At 38.1% G+C, this 20,102-nt stretch overlaps 1 protein-coding gene across 2 annotated transcripts in view; it reads left to right on the top strand.

Moving 5' to 3' along the window:
• Nucleotides 1-7,151: 7,151 nt before the first annotated feature.
• The window catches only part of OTOR (otoraplin), a 291,057-nt gene continuing 278,106 nt past the window's right edge, over nt 7,152-20,102 (top strand). The window contains exons 1-3 of one of the 2 annotated variants that reach the window (XM_072409592.1): nt 7,152-7,367; nt 11,560-11,702; nt 15,028-15,138. In XM_072409592.1, coding sequence (XP_072265693.1) covers nt 7,244-7,367; nt 11,560-11,702; nt 15,028-15,138 — 378 coding nt within the window. In that variant the 5' untranslated portion in view covers nt 7,152-7,243. The remainder of the gene's footprint in view (nt 7,368-11,559; nt 11,703-15,027; nt 15,139-20,102) is intronic. The other variant, XM_072409591.1, reaches the window with a different exon arrangement.

Genomic DNA, 20,102 nt, shown 5'->3' with positions numbered 1-20,102 from the left:
CTGAGGTATTCAGAGACATACTGTCTGCTCAAATCCAGCTAAATGAAGTCACATTGATTGGGAGCTGTTTCATAATACAGATGGACAATGGCCCAAAACATACAGCCAAAGCAACCCAGCAGTTTATTAAAGCAAAGAAGTGGAATATTCTTGAATGGCCAAGTCAGTCACCTGATCTGAACCCAATTAAGCATGTATTTCACTTGTTGAAGACTAAACTTCAGACAGAAAGGCCCACAAACCGCCACTGAAAGCCACTGCAGTAAAGGCCTGACAAAGCATTAAAAGGAGGAAACCCGGCATCTGGTGATGTCCATGAGTTTAAGACTAAAGGCTGTCATTGCCAGCAAGGGGTTTTCAACCAAGTATTAGAAATGAACATTTTTTTTTTGTTTAGCCTTTTAATTTGTCCAAATACTTTTGAGCCCCTGAAAGGAAGTGATTGTGTTAAAGAAAGCTTAGGTTCCTCACATGTTTATGCAATCTTTTTGTTCAGCCCACTGAATTAAAGCTGAAAGTCTGCAGTTAAACTGCATCTGAGTTGTTTCATTTAAAATTAATTGTGGTAATGTAAAGAACCAAATTTTTAAAAGTTGTCTCTGTCCAAATATTTATAGACCTAACTGCTTTTTGTGCATATATATTGCTGTTTTCACTGTCTTACTGGTTAACTTTGTTCATAATTCCTACTATTCATGGCAGGTAAAAGTGGGTTGTAGGGAAAACTGAGATTGCTAAATCAACAGAGTCAAGCCCTACATTGCCTTTGGCAACTGTTTGCTGCAGCCAATGAGTACCAGATAGTCCTCTGATGGCATATTGCTGTCAGTAATGATTTTGGTAAGCACACCTTGAGAACCAGTCTATACCCAGAAGCATGCCATTTCTAAAACTGTTTCCCTCATCAATTGTTTAACCTCAAGGTCAAGTACACACAAACAGATCTGCTGTTATTGTGCACTCACCCAATCAGTCTAGTTGATGGATTGTTGATTGAATGGTCTCAAAACACTTCACACTTGTATATTTTGTTCCTCAATATTTTTTTATTCTCTCATAGAAAATGAGTGGAATACTAATGTACCAATCTGTCTGATCCCAAACTGAAAAAAAGTATTTTTGATGTTGGCAACAGAATTTCATAAATGTTTGTCAGATCAGGCTTAGGATAGCCATAAAAACTAAGTGGTGATAGGGGAAATAAAAAAAATATGCATAGTCATTAGAGATAAATCTAAAACTATATCTATAGTGATTGGCCTGATAAAAAATTCAGAAGTTGGATTGTGTCCAGACATGTCATGGCCTCCGGAGCAGACAGGTGTTAATTTTATCTTGCTTAAATGTATGAACATTTACAAGATAGCTGTCAGCACACATGGCCAGTGCCTGAATCTGCCTCACAGCCTTCTGTAGTGCTGTTTTTTCGAGTATGAACTTGTAGATCTCATTAGAATGTAGTGCATGTGCCAACCTGAGAATGGGATCTAGGCAAACCGATCTTGGGTTTTGTTTCCATCAGTAGGTGGCAATTCTATTACATTTCTATGCACCTACCATAAATTTGTATTGGAAGAAATATGTGGGTAAATATGTTATCTGGCTTCCATATTAATTCTATAGCTTTAGTGCTTTTCAAGGTAACAAGAATGCAGCAAGTTAATTCATTAGCTGTAGAGAATAACTTTAATTTACTTTTTTGGGTTCTGTGACTCAGAGAGGCCATTGAGTCAGCATGACCACCAGTAACCCCCTGGCGTTCTAATTCTCTCCGTATTTTTATGCCAAAAGCGGTACATTGTTTTGCATGGAAACTTATTTTACATTGTAGGCCTATAATTCTTAGGCATACCTCATGGAAATATGTCCAATATTTATTAAATTTATTAAACTTTAAATAAAACAAAATCTGTTAAAACAAGGGTGCACAAAAATACGGAAACATGTAATATAACTGTACAGTAGCATGTACAATAAATATATATATATATATATATATAATATATAAGGATTACTTTGTATTGGCTTCAATACAGGTATTTTGTATTGAATCCAATACAAAATTATTTGAATTTCCCGCCATGCCTTTTGCACGTACAGACACATGCACTGACGTCACCGGGAACTCCCCGGAATGTTAGTGCATTCACTGCCAGAAGATCGGTCATCGATGGGACCAGGTAAGTGGGTTTTTTTTCCATGTTTTTAGCTACCCTGAGTGGGACTCGGGGGTTATTAAACTACACTTTCAGAAGGCATAAAACAGTGACGGTCTTCATAGTGTTCACGGCACTGGTTTCCTTTAATGCTGGTCTCCAGTAGGGCTGTAAAATAACAAAATTATCTAATCTATTATGAATAAAAAAAGTATACCCCAATTTTGTACCTGAAACTATGGTTGTGTGACAGGCTAGGTTTCCATTTCTTTTGTCTGTATTGGATGTTTGAAGGACACTCACACGTCTCTTAACAAATGTTTTCAATCCTGGAACAGATCCAGGTTTGCTGGATCACCCATGTTCACTGATGAAAGTCTATCTTCTCCAATCTTGGAGAACTTTATAAATCAGGTCCTATGATGGTGGTTGTAAGGGATAAGTTTGCTCGGAGACAGGCTTTAAATGTTATGCTTTTACTGTAAATAAGGGAATCACTGCATGATTTCCTTATCTACAGTAATATGGAAAATGTAAGTAACTTTATTTTTGCATAGGGACCCTCTGATGATTGGACCAATTTTAACCTATAATAAATTTTAAGCAGTCCTAATATTTTAGTTCTTTCTATATATCACTGTCTATTTTTCCCTCTTAGTCTGATGTAGCTGCTTTCTCCTAGTTTTTGTAATAAACTCTATACTATATACTGTATTTTCCAAGACTTTTGGTTCTGTTTTCTTAGTGCCCCTATTAAAATGTTCTACAACGCTGCTCTTCGGTGTACGGTGTGACTCGTGCCATTGTTCAATCACATTTTGACACCTGTCAGAATTTACACAAGTCGCTCATGTGTAAATGAACTGAATCCTGCTGTCTCCAGCTTTTAACTTTTTTTTTCCTTTTACACAATTCACTGAACTAATTTTTCTAGTTTATATAGTTAAACTGTTGTTTAAACTTCAGAAACCTTTTTTTCAGTAACTTTTTGTCTTAACATGGTTTGTTTTTGCGTAGCCACTCTTGCATACCAAACACGGTCTTTTACGCTTCAATTGCAAAATCTTGCTTTTTTTCTTGGCTCCCTGTGAATAAATTATGGCCAGAAACTTCAGCATTATGCAGAATCTCACTATGCGCCCTTCAAAAAAGAAACAGCTCTTCCATGTCATTCAGCCACACACATGATCACAGCCTTGAAACTTTATCTGCCACTGAAATACCTCTGAGGTCTTCTTTAAAAACGATCTTTTGTGATTATGACACAGGCAAGGTCTCTGAGCTCCGTACAGTCCCCATCACTAGATATGAAAAATCGAATTTAACATTAAAATAGAAGATTGTGTTTGCTAGAGACTGCAGCCAATTTTTGTTAATTTATTGCTGCATTTTTCTTTTAGAGACGGTCACACTTTCATGGGGCTGCTTCCTGAAATGCTCATTCTTTATCAGGATATTGGATACCTTATTTGTTTCAAGGTAAAGAAGTTGTCTTGCACTGACATGATATTGCCCTGTTACTAAAGCATATCTAAACCTAAGAACAACAATGTATTATATTTTGCAGCTTACTTGTGGTGTCTCAAATATTATTCTTTCCTTATGTTTTTTTTCTTTTATTTTATGCAATGATGCTGTGTTTTAAAGGAGGGGGAGTTACCCCAGGACACCTTTATTATTATTATTATACAGTATTTATATAGTGCCATCATATTACACAGCACTGTACATAGTTGTGTCACTAACTGTCCCTCAAAGGAGCTCACAATCTAATGTCCCTACCATAGTCATATGTGATTATTATAGTCTAAGGTCAATTGTTAGGGAGAAGCCAGTTAACCTAACTGCATGTTTTTTGGGATGTGGGAGGAAACCGGAGTACCCGGAGGAAACCCACGCAGACATGGGGATCGCACCTGGGACCTAGCGCTGCAAAGGCCGGAGTGCTAACCCCTGAGCCACCGTGCTGCCCGCACCTTCCCTATTATTATATTCACAACACCTTTCCTCTTATATTCATACCATAAGGTAAGTTGTTCTGTCCCACACGAAAATTGTCTGGGCCTAATAATAAAGAGATGAAATAGATGAAACTGCAACACAGGCAAAAAGCATGGGAAGTTCATTGGATCTCTGGCTGATATACTTACCATAATGAACAGACCAAAGGAAGCAAAAAAAAAGAAGGTTACGGTTTGCATACATTTCAAATAATGACTACTAGAAAATACTGAGACCACCAATAATGTCTTCTGAAAATTTTAGTTTCTTGGCTGTCATTGGTATTGAAACGAAATACACTACAGGCATCAGCATGGTAGCTATGTAACTGGAATCTCAGGAGAGGTCCGCAATGGTAGCCCACAGACTTCCAAATAGGCTGAAAAGCTTTTTTAATATTCAGAATCAAGATCAAAATGGTAGAAATCAAGGTTTTTCTCTGCAAGTAAAGAATTACCATGTGAAACATATTCTAAAACCAAAAACACGATTCCAACTTTACTGCACATTTTTATAATTTTGGAATGTAGAAGGAACACATTGGTGTCTTCTCTCCACCTGAGCCTACTACCTAGAATAAGTCCAAGAAATGCAAAAGACCAGAGACTTAATCTGTAAAAAAAGAAGTGGAAATACCCCTTTAGACAAATGTCACCGGAACAGGAATCCTCATTGCAAGAATTTCCTTATCTCTTGTTATAGTGACACCTATACCATTTTGGATTTATCACCTCTTCCTGTCTTAGTGATAATAGTTCCTAGGACAAATAGAGAGGAGGAATCTACCTGGGGACAAGGATAGCAATATAAACTTGACAAGGGTTCTAATCTTTCTACTTATTGTATCTGCCTAAGCTGTGTTGGTAAATGGCCCAATCTGGAGGAAAACTACATTGGTATGGTATGTTAGATTTTTTGGTTGTATTTTGTTCAGGATAAAAATGGAAGAATACAGTTAATGGTGAATCAAAAGAGAAGTGTCCCCATTATTCATGGCATTGGCTGTTGTACTTAATATATTTCCCTATTACAACTGAACACACAGTTAACATACATACATTTACAGTGTTTCCCACAAAAAATGATTTGCAGTTCTGTATAGGCATTCTTGGCATTGACATATGTCTTCCATGCTGCACAGACGGACAAGTGGCAGCAATTCATCACTCTAGATCAGCTTTGTGTCTTACTATGTTACCTCTCCAACCTCCATATTGGTCAGTGAATCAACCTCATCAGTTCTGTCTGGTAAACAGAAATTAATAATGGTAAACTAGAAAATATCTAGTGATCTAGTAGTTGTGTGTGTCGTGCAAGAATAGGTTTCAATTCCCCACCTTACATTGCTAGCATTGAATAAATTTACCTTTCTTTTACTCTTCTGCTTCTCTGTTCAATGCCATGATCTAAAAGACATCCCCAGTACTTCTGGGTATGGGGGAGTATCATGAGATCTACAAAATGATATCATTGGCCATTTCTGACCAGGGAGTCTATAGCCCCATGAAAGCTGCAACTCACTCCTAATGGTTGAACAAAGTGGTGGGAAAGCAGAGAGAGAAATTTAGTATATGGACATGGGCAAAGTGTAAATTCCTCTAAACTTGTATTGTGCTTAAAGTGAACCATAATATGCATTATGATCAAGCAGTAAAAGCATCTTGGCATTCTAACAACCCTCTAATATAAACAACCAGCAGGTGTTCAATGTTATCTTCAAGTATATTTTAGAATGAGTTACTTCACAGTACAAGAAGCTAGAGAGGTGAATGCAGGCTTGTATTAAAGCTTTTTCACTGCTTGTTATAGATATGTAAACAGTTTAAACCCATAGTCTCTGAGCACAGATGCACTATAAGTCTAGGACAAACTATAAAATCAAGTAGTTATATAAAAGCTGTCGCGTTGATTCCAGAGTATTACAGTAATTTAACTGTGTTACCCTTACCCACTTGACTTTGTCAGGCACTCTTGTCTTAATTTGAACAAGTCAGCTATTTAGAGCCGCTTACATTGTCTTTTTGAGTTTTGCTGACTGTACACATCTTTATTAAAAGCCAAAGCGTCTGCTTAAAAAAATGCACTACACTGTGCAGGACTGAATGGTGAATTAAAGAGCATACGATCTGCCCAGAATGTAGAAAATTTACTTATCTGTTATGAATGCTGATTTTTGTAATGAATTATCTAACAAAAACTATGGACATTGTTGAACACTGAACTTACAATGAAACAGTTCCAAATGGATGGAAAAATAACCTATACACCTATTGGCTGAATACTATATAACAAGAGCAGTTATGAGCACAATCGGGGTGTATGTTTTTATCAGATTTAGCTTTAATCCCAGCTGCTGTTGTGCTGCTGCAAAATAAATCATCTCAGCCCAGCCAACCAAAATGGCTAACGATCACTAAACTTGAAAGAAGAGGAAGATGGCAGCACCCACAATGGAACAAGAACAGGTGAATGTATTCCATAAGTTATGATCAGACAAGTAAGATTATTTTATTGCAGAATGGACATTGCCTGTCCCTTCTACAATATAGGACCTGTCTGGTCCTAAGTTTTTAATTTTTACATTGAGTTCTGCTTTAAAAAAAACCTAAGGAAAAGGAAGGTAAAAAATTGGCCCTACTTGAAAGTGAACTTGTTGGTTTGTTTTTTTTATGTATTATATATTTTATAGGTATACCATATTACTCAGCTTTGTACAATAAATAGGACAAAAGAAAAGGTTCACTTTAAAACAATAATTCTGCCACAAAAGCTGGAGTTTTGCTTTAACAATTTGGACCGGATTTTAAAGTCTATTAAGTATGCTTAGAGTGTTTTCATTCTACAGTGAGTGACGTTACTGAGTGTCTTTGATAAACAACTGCACAGGAGCCCTCTTGTATCCACGTGCCCATGTGTGTGAATGGAATGTTGGGCAGGTCATTTCCTATTGGCGGTCTGTGTTTTTCCAGATGTTCAGTTCCAGTATAAATGTACTGCAAGTGATTAAAAGTAAAGAGGAGCACAGCATACCCAGTATACACTCCTAAGACACTGACCGAGCTCCAGGGAGGAAGATCTGGGGAAAAATGGCTAAGACTATTTATGTTGTGGTCATAGTCCTATGCCTGGGATTTATTTATCAAAAGGCAAATGGGGCTTTCATGCAAAAGCTGGCAAAGAAGAAGCTCTGCGCCGATGATGAATGTATTTGTAAGTTTGCCAATAATGCAAATCCTGTTGTAGTTGTCTGCTTGTCTTAAAATTTATCTACTTTTCTTTTTTATTTGAGTTATAAGGGTATTCATATGCTACTACTTATTTTTTGAAGTTTTAATTAGAGATTTTCAGCACTTGGTAGTGTACCTCCACCCCCCTTCCCCCCTAGTATAATTAGGACTTACAAAAATTGCTCTTGTGTGCAAGATTAAACTGTTTAAAGCTAAGTAGATACAACAACAAACAAACAAATGGACTTTGTTGGTTTCAGTTTTTTTAAACATAACAGATTTTTATTAGCCAATATTTATATAGCGCCGACATATTACGCAGTGCATCATATATCATTATGTCACTAACCCCATCTACTAGATTGAAAGCTCTTCAGGGCCGGGTCCCTTCCTCCTCCTGTCTCACTGTCTGTATCTGTCTGTCATTTGCAACCCCTGTACAGTGCTGCGTAACATGTTGCCGCTATATAAATCCTGTTTAATAATAATAACGTAGTCTAAGGACAATTTGTGAGGGGAAGCCAATTTACCTAGCTGCATGTTTTTTGGGATGCGGGAGGAAACCAGAGTACCCAGAGGAAACCCACATTGACTAAGGGAGAACATAAAAACTCCTTGTAGATTGTGTCCTGGTCAGGATTTTCAGAAGGTGTTGAAATATATAGGGCTAAAACAACTTTCTCTAGTAAGGTGTGTTACTGCAATGCATGTTATGTGTGATTGCCTGTTGTAATGCCATTTATTATATAAAAGGCATCCCAACTCTAAGGGCAATGCCTCTCGTTGGATGTACACGTTGGATGTACCTTGTGTCCATTTTCATGGATGTTTTAGTATGTTGCCAGTTCTTTTTTTTAGAATGGGCTGCTCTAATGCAATGCATGTTAAAGCATGAAAAAATCCACATTAACACATACACATTAAAATAGTGCACCAAAACTTCATGACCTGAATGAGTTCCCCGAAATTATGGCTAATAAACTAGAACACTTGAATGGGTACTTTGTCAGAAATGCACCATTGGATACTAGGTCAATGTTTGCTGTAATAAATTGGACATATGTTACATTTAAATTAACAGATATCGACATATATAACAATTTCAGCTTACAGGAAGTTAAATGTACATACACATGAGCTGTTTAAACTATGACATTAATAAAAACTGAAAACAAGTAGAAAAAAAATTAAAAGGAAAAGTCCTGGGGTATAATTTTACCAGTGTTAGAAAAGTGACAATAAAGTACAAAGAGTAGTAAGTAAAGTAAAGTAAGCAAAGATACACAGAACAGCAACCTGTGGGGGTATCCATAGCTGTGTTTTCACTGCTTTTAAGCACTTGTTATATGTGTTCTATTGTAGACATTTTTTTTAAATAAAGATTTTTATTCAACAGACACACACAGTATGAATACATAAATAACATTCACAAATTAGAGATTACATTGAATGAACAGAAATACAATGGGGAGGATAAAATCTATTGAGCCAAAAATCATTCAACCTGGAGAGTCCAATAACTATATATATATATATATAATGTGCAATAGTAGTTAACCACTCCAATGCCACAACTTTCGAAGGCTTCACCGGATCTAAAACAATACCGAGGGTCTGGGGTATCTTTTGTTTAACTTTATAGGAGAGCACTGCAGGTCATTGCTAATGAGAATAGGATAGATAAAGAGAAGAGGAAATGTAAGGGAAAGTGAAGAAAAAAAGCAGGCGGTGGAAGAAGGAGGTGGGCGTATGAGTAGGGTGGGGAGCAGCACAGCCCATGTTGGTCCCCAAGGTAGCAGAGAGATGCGATTCAAGTCTCCGTTTCTCTAGCAATTGTGTTTATATACTCATCTGTGTATGAGAACTCCATCCAGCAAACCATCCCTGACCAAATGTCTCTCCTGTGCCACGTAGGTCAGATGTGAGGTCTTCCATGCGATAAAGATCTTGAATGGCAAACCATTGAGCCATTGTCGCTCAACTTCCGCCAGAGTGCCAGGATACATGATTTGGCGGCATCCATAAAATCATGGACATTTTACTATTTATTGCCATGTGTTTTAGCGCTTTACAGCCCCTACGCAACAAGACTCTTACATCTCTGGAAGTGGTGATTGACCATCATGAGGTCTCATGTCTTTATATGTATATTCACCCTCTATAATGGCCCTGGTGATTATTACCACTGAAAGCAATGTAAATATTTTACAGTTGTCACCAGAACAAGAGGTAAGGGTATATCTTCCATCATCTTTTACAGTGACAAATGACTAGAAGAAAAATTCTTCTAGTGTTTGGAGAATTTTCTCTTACTTCTTGACACTGGAATTGGAGAGAGAGCTGTACAAGTTGACAGACAGCAAAATGTAAACTGAAGGGGTTTTAAAGCAAAACTTAACCTGCTTTGACTCACTCCCTTAGTGGTGGTGGTTTCCTAACCCAGTCCTTTCCAGGTTTTGGGATCTTCAACTATCTTATTGCACAATATAGTGCCTGTTTGCTTGGAATGTTTTCATTTGTTAGGTTTATGCCTACATTAAACTTCCCTACTATATACTGAACAAAAATAAAATAAGGTTTCACCTTTACATACATATTATTAGGTACCTCAAGACATGATGATTAATGATTAGATGAGTTTTACCCTGGCCAGTTGGTTGTGGTCATCTACACTATGCTGTCAAATGCTTGTTCACTTTTGACATCACCTTGTTCAATTTTTTCGGAAAGTGATTGGATTGTACCTGTAAGTCAAACCTATCAGGCTAAAAGCACCAGAAATACATCATCTGGGGAATTGGTCCATTTTCTGGGTTGGATTTCTTACTATATTAGAGCTGTTGTCTTCTGTCCATCCAAGTCTGTGACTAGGGAGTGAAACAGCAAAATCAGACATATAAGGTCCTCTCTTTACAATTTTTCGTGTCAAGAAAACCAGATTGGTGTACAGGATGTTACAAGAAGCTAAGATTCTTCTGCACATGGGATAACCAGCACACCACAACTTCCCCTGTTGTTGCCAGGACTAGAAGAACTCCCACACCCCTGCCATTCAGCCCTGTCAGTCAAATGGACAAGTGGGTAAAACAAGGTTTAGTTCCACTTTAATGTGTGTGGCCCTCATTAGGTCATTGAACTAATTATGGCCTCTCATGTTCATGAAAATGGTACGATCCAGACCTGATTCAATGATTTGACATGGAGTTTAGTGAGGAGTAGGACAGTGAGGGCCATATAAAAGAGTTAAAAAATTCTTTCATACATACAGATTTTCCATCTTGGAAATATTCTTTGTGATATAGCTTATCTTTTCCTCTTGGGGAGAAATTAAATGCATATGTCCACCTATTACCAGTCAACAAAGCTGCAAGGACTGTTGTGAGACGTACTATATTGTATGGGGATAGGCAAATGCTTCCATGCCTGTTACTCTTTGGGTGACATCTTCCCACCTTGGACGTTAAACCAAATCTAGCCATCTTGGCCAAAATTATAGTTTAATGGAATGTGTTAACAAATGTTTGAAAACACATGACCCTAATACCTACTCCATTAAACTACAAATTGTGGGGACATCTCTCGAAATTATTGAGTTCAGATGTCTCCAGTGAGGGTTACTGGTGTACAAAGACACTTTAGACTATTGTGTATTTGATATGTGTGGGAATTGTGTTGGAGAAGGCGTGATTGTGCCAATGTACACAAAGCCAAGTATGTTTATAGAATTTAGAGTAAAGGAACTCAAGTAGTTGACTGAATTGGCATCATTTGGCATCAAGTGTAGAGTGAAAAAGCAAGGGCAATTCAACATTAATGCCTCTGGTTTTGGAATGGGATCTCAAGGAAGATTATTTTGATGTGCTGGTCAGATGTTCACAAACTTCAAGATAATTAATTTTTTGTTTAATGTATTTGTGAAAGTGTTTAAATCATCTCTATAGGCTCGTTTCATTGACAAATCGGACAGATACCGTCTCAAGTTTACATTTAGTTGCCATAATAATAAATTGTTTTTATAGGACTGTTGAAATATAATTTTGTACTACTCAGAGATTCTTCTATAACACACGAAGCATCAAAAATACCAATTGAAAGAAAAGCTTTTGACCTGTGTAAAGTGATGCTGTCTGTACTGAGACATGCTGACTTGTTTTTTCCTGCTGTTCACCCCTCAGATGCTATATCTCTTGGAAGAGCTGAAGATGATTACAATGCTCCAGACTGCAGATTCATTAACATAAAGAAAGGAGAGCTGGTCTACATCTACACCAAGCTAATAAGGGAAGATGAGGAAGCGGGTGAATTCTGGTCTGGAAGCGTACGTTTTTATTATATCAATAATGAACAATTGTTTACACTTGGTATGGGTTTTTGTATATAGGGGTCAATGTCTAGTTATGTGCGTGGTGAACTGTAAGTGTAATTCATGTACGTTACTGTCCCAGGTTTGGTCACACTTTTTGTTTTCATTATTATTAAGTTACAGGTCCATAAATATTTGGACAAAGACAATTTGTTTCTAATTTTGGTTCTGTACATTAGAACAATTAATTTTAAATGAAACAACTCAGATGCAGTTGAACTGCAGACTTTCAGTATTAATTCAGTGGGTTGAACAAAAAAATTGCATAAAAATGTGAGGAACTAAAGTCTTTTTTTTACACAATCACTTCATTTCAGGGACTCAAAAGTAATTGGACAATTGACTAAAAGGCTATTTCATGGGCTGGTGTGGGAAATGCCTTTGTTATGTCATTATCAACTAGGCAGATAAAAGGCCAGGAGTTGATTTGAGAGGGGGGGAGGTGCTTGTATGTGGAAGATTTTGCTGTGAACAGACAACATGCGGTCAAAGGAGCTCTCCATGCAGGTGAAACAAGCAATCCTTAAGCTGCAAAAACAGAAAAATACATCCGAGAAATTGGTACAATATTAGGAGTGGCAAAATCTACAGTTTGGTACATCATGAGAAAGAAACAAAGCACTGGTGAACTCAGCAACGCCAAAAGACCTGGATGTGCACGGAAGACAAGAGTGGTGGATGATGGCAGAATCATTTCCATGGTGAGGAGAAACCCCTTTACAACAGCCAACCAAGTGAACAACACTCTCCAGGAGGTAGGCATATCAATATCCATGTCTACCATAAAGAGAAGACTGCATGAAAGTAAATACAGAGGGTGCACTGCAAGGTGCATGCCAATCATAAGCCTCAAGAATAGAAAGGCTAGATTGGACTTTCTGGACTACCAGAATGATGGCAAGAACAACGTATGGAAAAGGCGTGGAACAGCTCATGATCCAAAGCATACCACATCATCTGTAAAACATGGCGGAGGCAGTGTGATGGCTTGGGCGTACATGGCTGCCAGTGGCACTGGGACACTAGTGTTTATCCATGATGTGACACAGGACAGAAGCAGCCGAATGAATTCTGAGGTGTTCAGAGACATACTGTCTGCTCAAATCCAGCTAAATGCAGTCACATTGATTGGGAGGTGTTTCATATACAGATGGACAATGACCCAAAACATACAGCCAAAGCAACCCAGGAGTTTATCATAGCAAATAAGTGGAATATTTTTGAATGGCCAAGTCAGTCACCTGATCTGAACCCAATTGAGCATGCATTTCACTTGTTGAAGACTAAACTTCGGACAGAAAGGCCCACAAACAAACAGCCACTAAAAGCCACTGCAGTAAAGGCCTGGCAGAGCATTAAAAGGAGGAAACCCAGCATCTGGTGATGTACATGAGTTCAAGACTACAGGCTGTCATTGCCAGCAAAGGGTTTTCAACCAAGTATTAGAAATGAACATTTTATTTTCAGCTTTTTAATTTGTCCAATTAACTTTTGAGCCCCTGAAATGAAGTGATTGTGTTAAAAAAATGCTTTAGTTCCTCACATTTTTATGCAATCCTTTTGTTCAACCCACTGAATTAAAGCTGAAAGTCTGCAGTTCAACTGTATCTGAGTTGTTTCATTTAAAATTAATTGTGGTAATGTACAAAACAAAAATTTGAAAAAAGTTGTCTCTGTTCAAATATTTATGGACCCATATCACCTATACATTTTAGCAAATAAAACCCAAATCTTAGCACCTCCTTTACAAGCTAGGTCATTACATAGACTTTGTTTTTAAAGAACTTCAAACACAATAATTTACATTTTCTCCTCCAGTGAACATTGCACAATAGCACTATAGAAGGAGGGGGATTGTAAACTGGTTGTAAACCAGATGCTTAATGTTCAATATGCCTAAAGCAAACATTTCCTAGGAGACATATGGGGGCCGCCATTGTTAATGCTCTTCAGAAGTTTCTAGTAGTCAGTCTAATACATAGTCTGACTGCTTTTAATAAAGTTTGAGCCAATGTCCTGAAATAAGTCTGTAAAGTTAGACATCCTTTTAAAATATTCACTTTTTCCTATAAGGGACATGGAAGTATGAGGGTATGGAAACAAAAAAAGATAAACGTGACTGCAAGGGAAATAGCATTAGGAGATTGAGAAGGCTACTGGTAGCAGATAATTAGGAGAACCCTGCTACAGCAAAATTTATATAGAAACTATACTTACAGTTACTACTATGTCTCATTCTTACTGCCTGGCCTGTTCTGAGTTTACAGAAACCGCGGGTTTAGGACATATAGTCAGATCAGATAACTATGCAGGGAAATAGACAAGGAGGCTCAATATCTGCCAAGGTGGGCTACGTAAGCCTACCTAGCTCAACTCATGATTTTCAGTGTAGGCTGCCATCCTATTTTCTTCAACTGTTTAAAATCCTGAAAAACTGTCCTGATTAGAATAAATCCAGGGCATGTCTCATCAGAGAAGCTAATGAGTGGCTGCTAGGCTATGCTCCATGCTATGGAAGTGAATGGTGGGACTCAACAGTTCAAACTGTTTGTTGCAGTAGTGAAAGGTGGACATCTGGGTCAAATGGTCCACCATAGAAATAAATACATTCCTAGCCATTCCTAAGCTATTTTTTAATTTAACTATGATTGTTTGAGCTATGCCAACTTTTCATTGCATGTCACCCACATATCAAAGTGTCCCTCTTTCTCAAGTTCAGAGTTGAGATATATGCATCCCTTTTCTGGATGGTACAAAGCCTCAAAGTCAGACACTTTTTATTTTGGTTCACATTCACAAATAATCACGGAAAACCACAATTAAAAGTTCATTGTGTACAGGGAAACTCTTCTTCTATGCTTTTATTATATTTTATCCAAATGTGTTTATGTTCAGGGCCTTACAAATCAGTTACTGTAACTTTTTGTAAAGAGTGATTTCATATTCAGCTATTGAAGATATCTTGCTGTTTGGATGTCTGAATTGATGCAGCAGCTGAAGTTTACTCTAATGAGATTCTATGCTGCATGAGATCTGTAGGTTTGAAGAAGCCCTCTGCAGCGCGCGATTAATGATCTTGTCTGTGGAGGTGTGATTTACCGCTTATTGATGCCACATGTGGTCCATCTGCTCAGTGGGAAACACTATTTTTGACTATTCACATGTAAGAATGTTGGGAAAAACAAGTGGCTGCAGAGTGTATGTGACAGCTGTGTTGTTCTGTACTGGTGTGATTTTGTGTGTACTGGAGGCGTCTTTTCTAACTCTTTCTCATTGACAGGTTTATAGTGACCAGTACAGGGATCAGCAGGGACATGTTGGTTATTTTCCCAGCAGCCTTGTCACCGAGCTCCATGTCTTCAAGGATGAACTTCAGGAGTTCCCCACCACAGTAAGTACAAAGATATCTAATATGAAACCAGCGTTAAAGAAATTTAGGCAAAAATATTCTGTTAATCAGCATACACAAAATTCTTATTGATAGTTTAATCATTCAATTCTTGTTAAAAATAAACTTTCACTGTCCTATATTGTAAGCAACATGGTGGCTCAGTGGTTACCGGCCTTTGCAGCACTAGGTTCCAGGTTCAAATCTTGGCCAGAGCATTATCTGCATGGAGTTTGTTGGTTCTCCCTGTATTTGCATGGATTTCCTCCAACAATCCAAAAACATGCAATTAGGTTAGTTGGCTTCCCCCCAAAATTGTGCTTAGACTGTATTAATAACATATGACTGTGGTAGGGACATTAGCCCCTTTGAGGGACAGTTAGTGACATATGACACTGCACAATATAAAATACTGTGTAATAATAAAAAGCAGACACAATAGGTAAATATAAGAATCTGAGTTACTTTGACATGGGGCACATTGAGACTATTGGCTGGCTTAGTCATAGAATGTCTCTTTATATAATTTTAAAGCCTAAATTTCAGCAGAAGTTCTCTGTTGTGTTGGGTGGTGTATGGAAGAGGTAAAATGCCCATGAGGTTTTGATTTCTTTCTTTGACCCTACTGGCTCTCATTTTTTTTTGTTCTGTCACCCCATATGAGAAATAAAGAGAGCAGTTGACACCAGGACAGCTTCTAAACACTGGTGCTTAGTGTAGTACTTTCTCACATTGGTGGTCAGTGAAGTGCTTCCTCACATTGGTCATTAGTGTAGCACTTTGTTACATTGGAGGTCAGCATTGTGTTTCTTTATATTGGTGGTCAGTGAGGTGCTTACCTCTCATTGGTAGTCAGTGTAGTGTTACTTACATTTTGGTCTGTGCTTTTTTTCATAGTTTGCCAGCGTGGTGCCTTCCAGCATCTTGTACTCAGTGTAATACTTTCATACATTGTTGGTTAGTGTTTTTTTTTACATTGGTGGTCAATGTAGTCCTTCTTCACATTGTTGGTCACTGCAGTTCTTCCTTGGATTGGTGCACAGTGTAGCACATGCTTACACTGATGGTTAGTCTAGTATTTCCATACATGTAGTGCGTTCTTCCTTCCATTGGTGCTCAGTAAATTGTAGTCAGTGTAGTGCTTCTTCACATTGTTGATTAGTCTTGTGCTTCCATACCCTGGTGTACAGTGCAGTGGTAGGGTTTCCTTTCAGTGATGACCAGTGTGGTCCTTTTAATTGTGTTCCTTGTAGAGTTTGATTACATTTGGACCAACATGTAGTGCTTCTTTATGTTGGTGGTCTGTGCAGTGCTTCCATATGTTGGTGGTCAGTGTAGTACTCCTTTACATTGGTGGCCAGTATAATACTCTTTTACATTGGTGGCCAGTGTACTGATGCCTTACATTGGTGGTCACTGTAGAACAACTTTACATTGGTGGCCAGTGTAGTAGTCTTTTACATTGGTGGTCAGTATAGTGCTCCCTTTTATTTTAGGACCAGCATAGTTCTCATTTACAATGGTGGTGACTGTACCACTCATTTGAATTGGTGGACACTGTGGTATTCTCTTACAATTATGGTGACTTTAGGTAGAGATTGATCCACCACTGTTCATTGCTCAGGGATCCCCAAGCAATTTCCAGAGGAATCGGGTGAAAAGACTGCTCAACATGATGCACTGTACCAGCATATTATTCACCAGACTGAATACCAGCAAAATGAACAGTTGTTTATTTAAGTATTTTTCTTAAACATGTGGAAGCTAAGCAGCATTTGGCAGCATTACTTACGCCTGTACGCTCTAGACAGATGGATCATTGAATCCTTGTATAATAACATTTCATGTTTTCTTCTACTCTTCCCTGAGGAATTTTTATCATGACTGAAGAACTGCTTACACAAACACAATGGCTGCATTAGATTTATGTCAGCATCATTTTCTTACCTGCCTTCATCCTCCAACCTGTAGCATGGCTGCACATAAATCCCTTTGTTTGCTAATTTATTGCATTCTGACAACTTTCCCATTTACATATTTAGCACACGGTAAAACAGCCTGAGAAGTGTTTCACTTTGTCATTTTAACATTTTATGTCTGATTTCAGCATAACTGTTTGTCCTGGCCCTTTTTGTAGTTTCTTTTTTTCCCACCAGTAATCACATTTCACTGTAATTCTGGCCATACAGGCTTCGATTTGTTTTTTGTTGTCTCATCAAATCCCCTGGTGCACAACCTGCAGCTCAAGGGCCCCTGTAGACAGAAGTCTGTGTTTGGGTGCTTATTCAAGCCTGTTAAGGGAAACATTCTTTAGAATGGCTTCTCGTTGGTAAATGATTGGGTTCTGTGCTGTCCAACTCTTTTCTCTTTTTATGTTTCTTGATCTTGCTTACTAGATCATGCTAAAAGAAATAATAAACTGGGAACAAGGACTGTAGGGAGGTCAAATATGAAAGCATCAATATGTAAAGGGACTGTAATTGCAGTTAATTCTAGTCTCATGTCTCTGACCACCTCCAGAAGTATGTCCAAAGTCTCTGACCATCTCTTGTGGCATATTTGCTGTCTCTGACCATCTCTTGTAGAAAGTCTGCAGTCTCTGACCCTCTGGGGATTTCAGGGGCTTTCACAAGATGCACGCTGTTTAGGATAGCTGATCGTCATTCAAGATGAAAGGACCAACATCCATCCCATTCATATAAGTTGCATTAGATCATAAATAATGCAGGTAATGCCTTTGAGCTGCAATTAATTAAAATGGTGCTGGGAAATACAATCTAGTGCCTAAAGTGTATCTAAACCTAAATGTTAAATTAATTTTTCATTCTATTTTAGATTTACATTTCAGAGTCCCAGGCAAGTTTTGTTGTTGTCTATGTACCTATTAGGCAGATTTACTCTTTCCCTCTATTAACCTCCTTCACCAAAATTATTGCTTCCTGTTGTGTCTACTGGACAAAAATTAAAGAGAAATCTCCCGAATACAGATTTCACAAAAAAAAAACAGAAAAGGGTTTTTAACCATTTTCTACTATATCCAATTTTAAAAACAAGGTGTGGGCTCCATACATATTATACTTTAATTGTAAAATTCAGCCAGTTGCTTACAAGGTTTGTGGAGTACTGAGGACTGCTGGTCCATTTTTGTTGTGATGGAGCTCTGCCCTCGAATCCCATCATTTTCAAAGTTCCAAGACCTCTATGTCTGCTTCCACACAGCCTTAAAACGAGTAAATGGTTGTCTATGGAGCAGCTAGCTCTCTGCCCAGCTAGCTTCCAAAGCGGGATCATTTCATTAGCATTTGGTATCTCAATGAAGAAGACCACACACTATGTATGATACAATTGTGGACATATTCCAGCAGGTTGCTTTTTGACTCTTGATAACCCCATCTGGATATCCTCCGCTCCTCCTTGATTGTAACATTTAATGCTTGGTTATAAGTCTAAATTTCAGTGACACCACTGATCATTGTACAGTCCAGCTAGATGTGCCACAGTAGAAATGTTTATACCTGGGAAGATGCTTAGGTTGTTCACTTATATTTTTGGACATTACAATGTAAACATAGTTTGGCAGTCTCAATAGTAAAAGTAAAGTAAAGAGAACCTTTCTATTCAGTTTCTAATTTTAAATAATAAAAAAGAAATATGTCTTGGTTAAATTCATTTTGCAAAAATAAAAGAAAATATCCTGCTATGATAAAACTCCTCTATGTTGAGCTGTTTTTTTAACTTTTAAAATTATCAACATGTAAAGTGAATAACACTGATTATGTAATTGCAATGTTGGAAGTAGGACACATGGGAAAGTGTCGGGATCTCAGCGAATTTTAGGGATGATGTTATGGTGAATAGATGACTGAGTCAGAGCAATATTGAAAAGGCGTGTTATGTGGGGTGCTGTCACAGATAATGGGGAGGGGAGGAAAACAGAAGGATAAATACAAGGGACTAGGCCTTCAAAAACTAGGAAGAAGGAAACAGTCACCCCCTACGGATACCCTAACCTAGCCCTGACTCCTGACAGTATGAATATCCTCTGAAGGTGGGAATACTCATACACGGGAACCTAGGCCCTAGTAGCCCTGCATAGCCCTAGGAGTAGTGACTGGGCTTGAGACTACTGGTTCCTTCCCTGATGAAAGAACCAGTGTTTCCCTGAGGCCTAGTAACAACCAAAGAACAACAAAACACCAAAAGTAGTTCAATTTATCTTAATTAGCAAATAGAGAAGCAGGAACTCTGGAGAGGACACACACCAGCTCTTCCACATCCCAGAAGTGAATATCAACCGCATAGCATGAAGTGTGAGGCCAGACTAAATAGAGGAATAGTAATGACCATCAGTTGCAGCTGATACAAGGGGTACGGTCATTACAAACAACAAGACAGAAACAATTAAAACAAAGAGACTGTCAGATAACCCAACTTCAGTCAAGGAAGGGACCGTGACAGGTGCTCCCAATATGCAGTGGTTAGTTTCTAGCCAAATTGGTCCACAAAAGCACAACCATTGAATTGGCCAGTGCCACAGGGTCATAGACACCAAGGATAATTCATGTTCATAGGGTATTGGTGTTGGTTTGTTTTATTTTATTCTGATAAAAGAGCTATGGTTGCAAATTTGCTGGTGGAGAAATGGCAGCATAGGAAGAAAGAAGGCCATGAAAGCAGTATGACCTAAAAAGTCTGCTGCTAGTATATTGTTCACAAATACCACAATACATCTTCAGGTCTTAGGGTCTCCCAACATGTCACAGCTACTTTGGTAGTCCATCTGAGACCTACACAACATAAGGCAAGTGGTTTTAATGTCTTGCTTATCAGACTATATTATAGTATTATATTCTGAGTTACCTGGTTATCCCTTTGCGGTGCATACACATGAGAAATACAAACTTACAAAGGCCAACTGAGGACTTCTGATGTACATGTGCCAAATACAATTATCCACTTGTGGCTGG

This window comes from Pyxicephalus adspersus, chromosome 4 (genome assembly GCF_032062135.1).
Source record: "Pyxicephalus adspersus chromosome 4, UCB_Pads_2.0, whole genome shotgun sequence".
NCBI lineage: Eukaryota > Metazoa > Chordata > Amphibia > Anura > Pyxicephalidae > Pyxicephalus > Pyxicephalus adspersus.
Note: the sequence above shows the minus strand (reverse complement) of the source record. Positions and strands in the feature narration are given on the sequence as shown.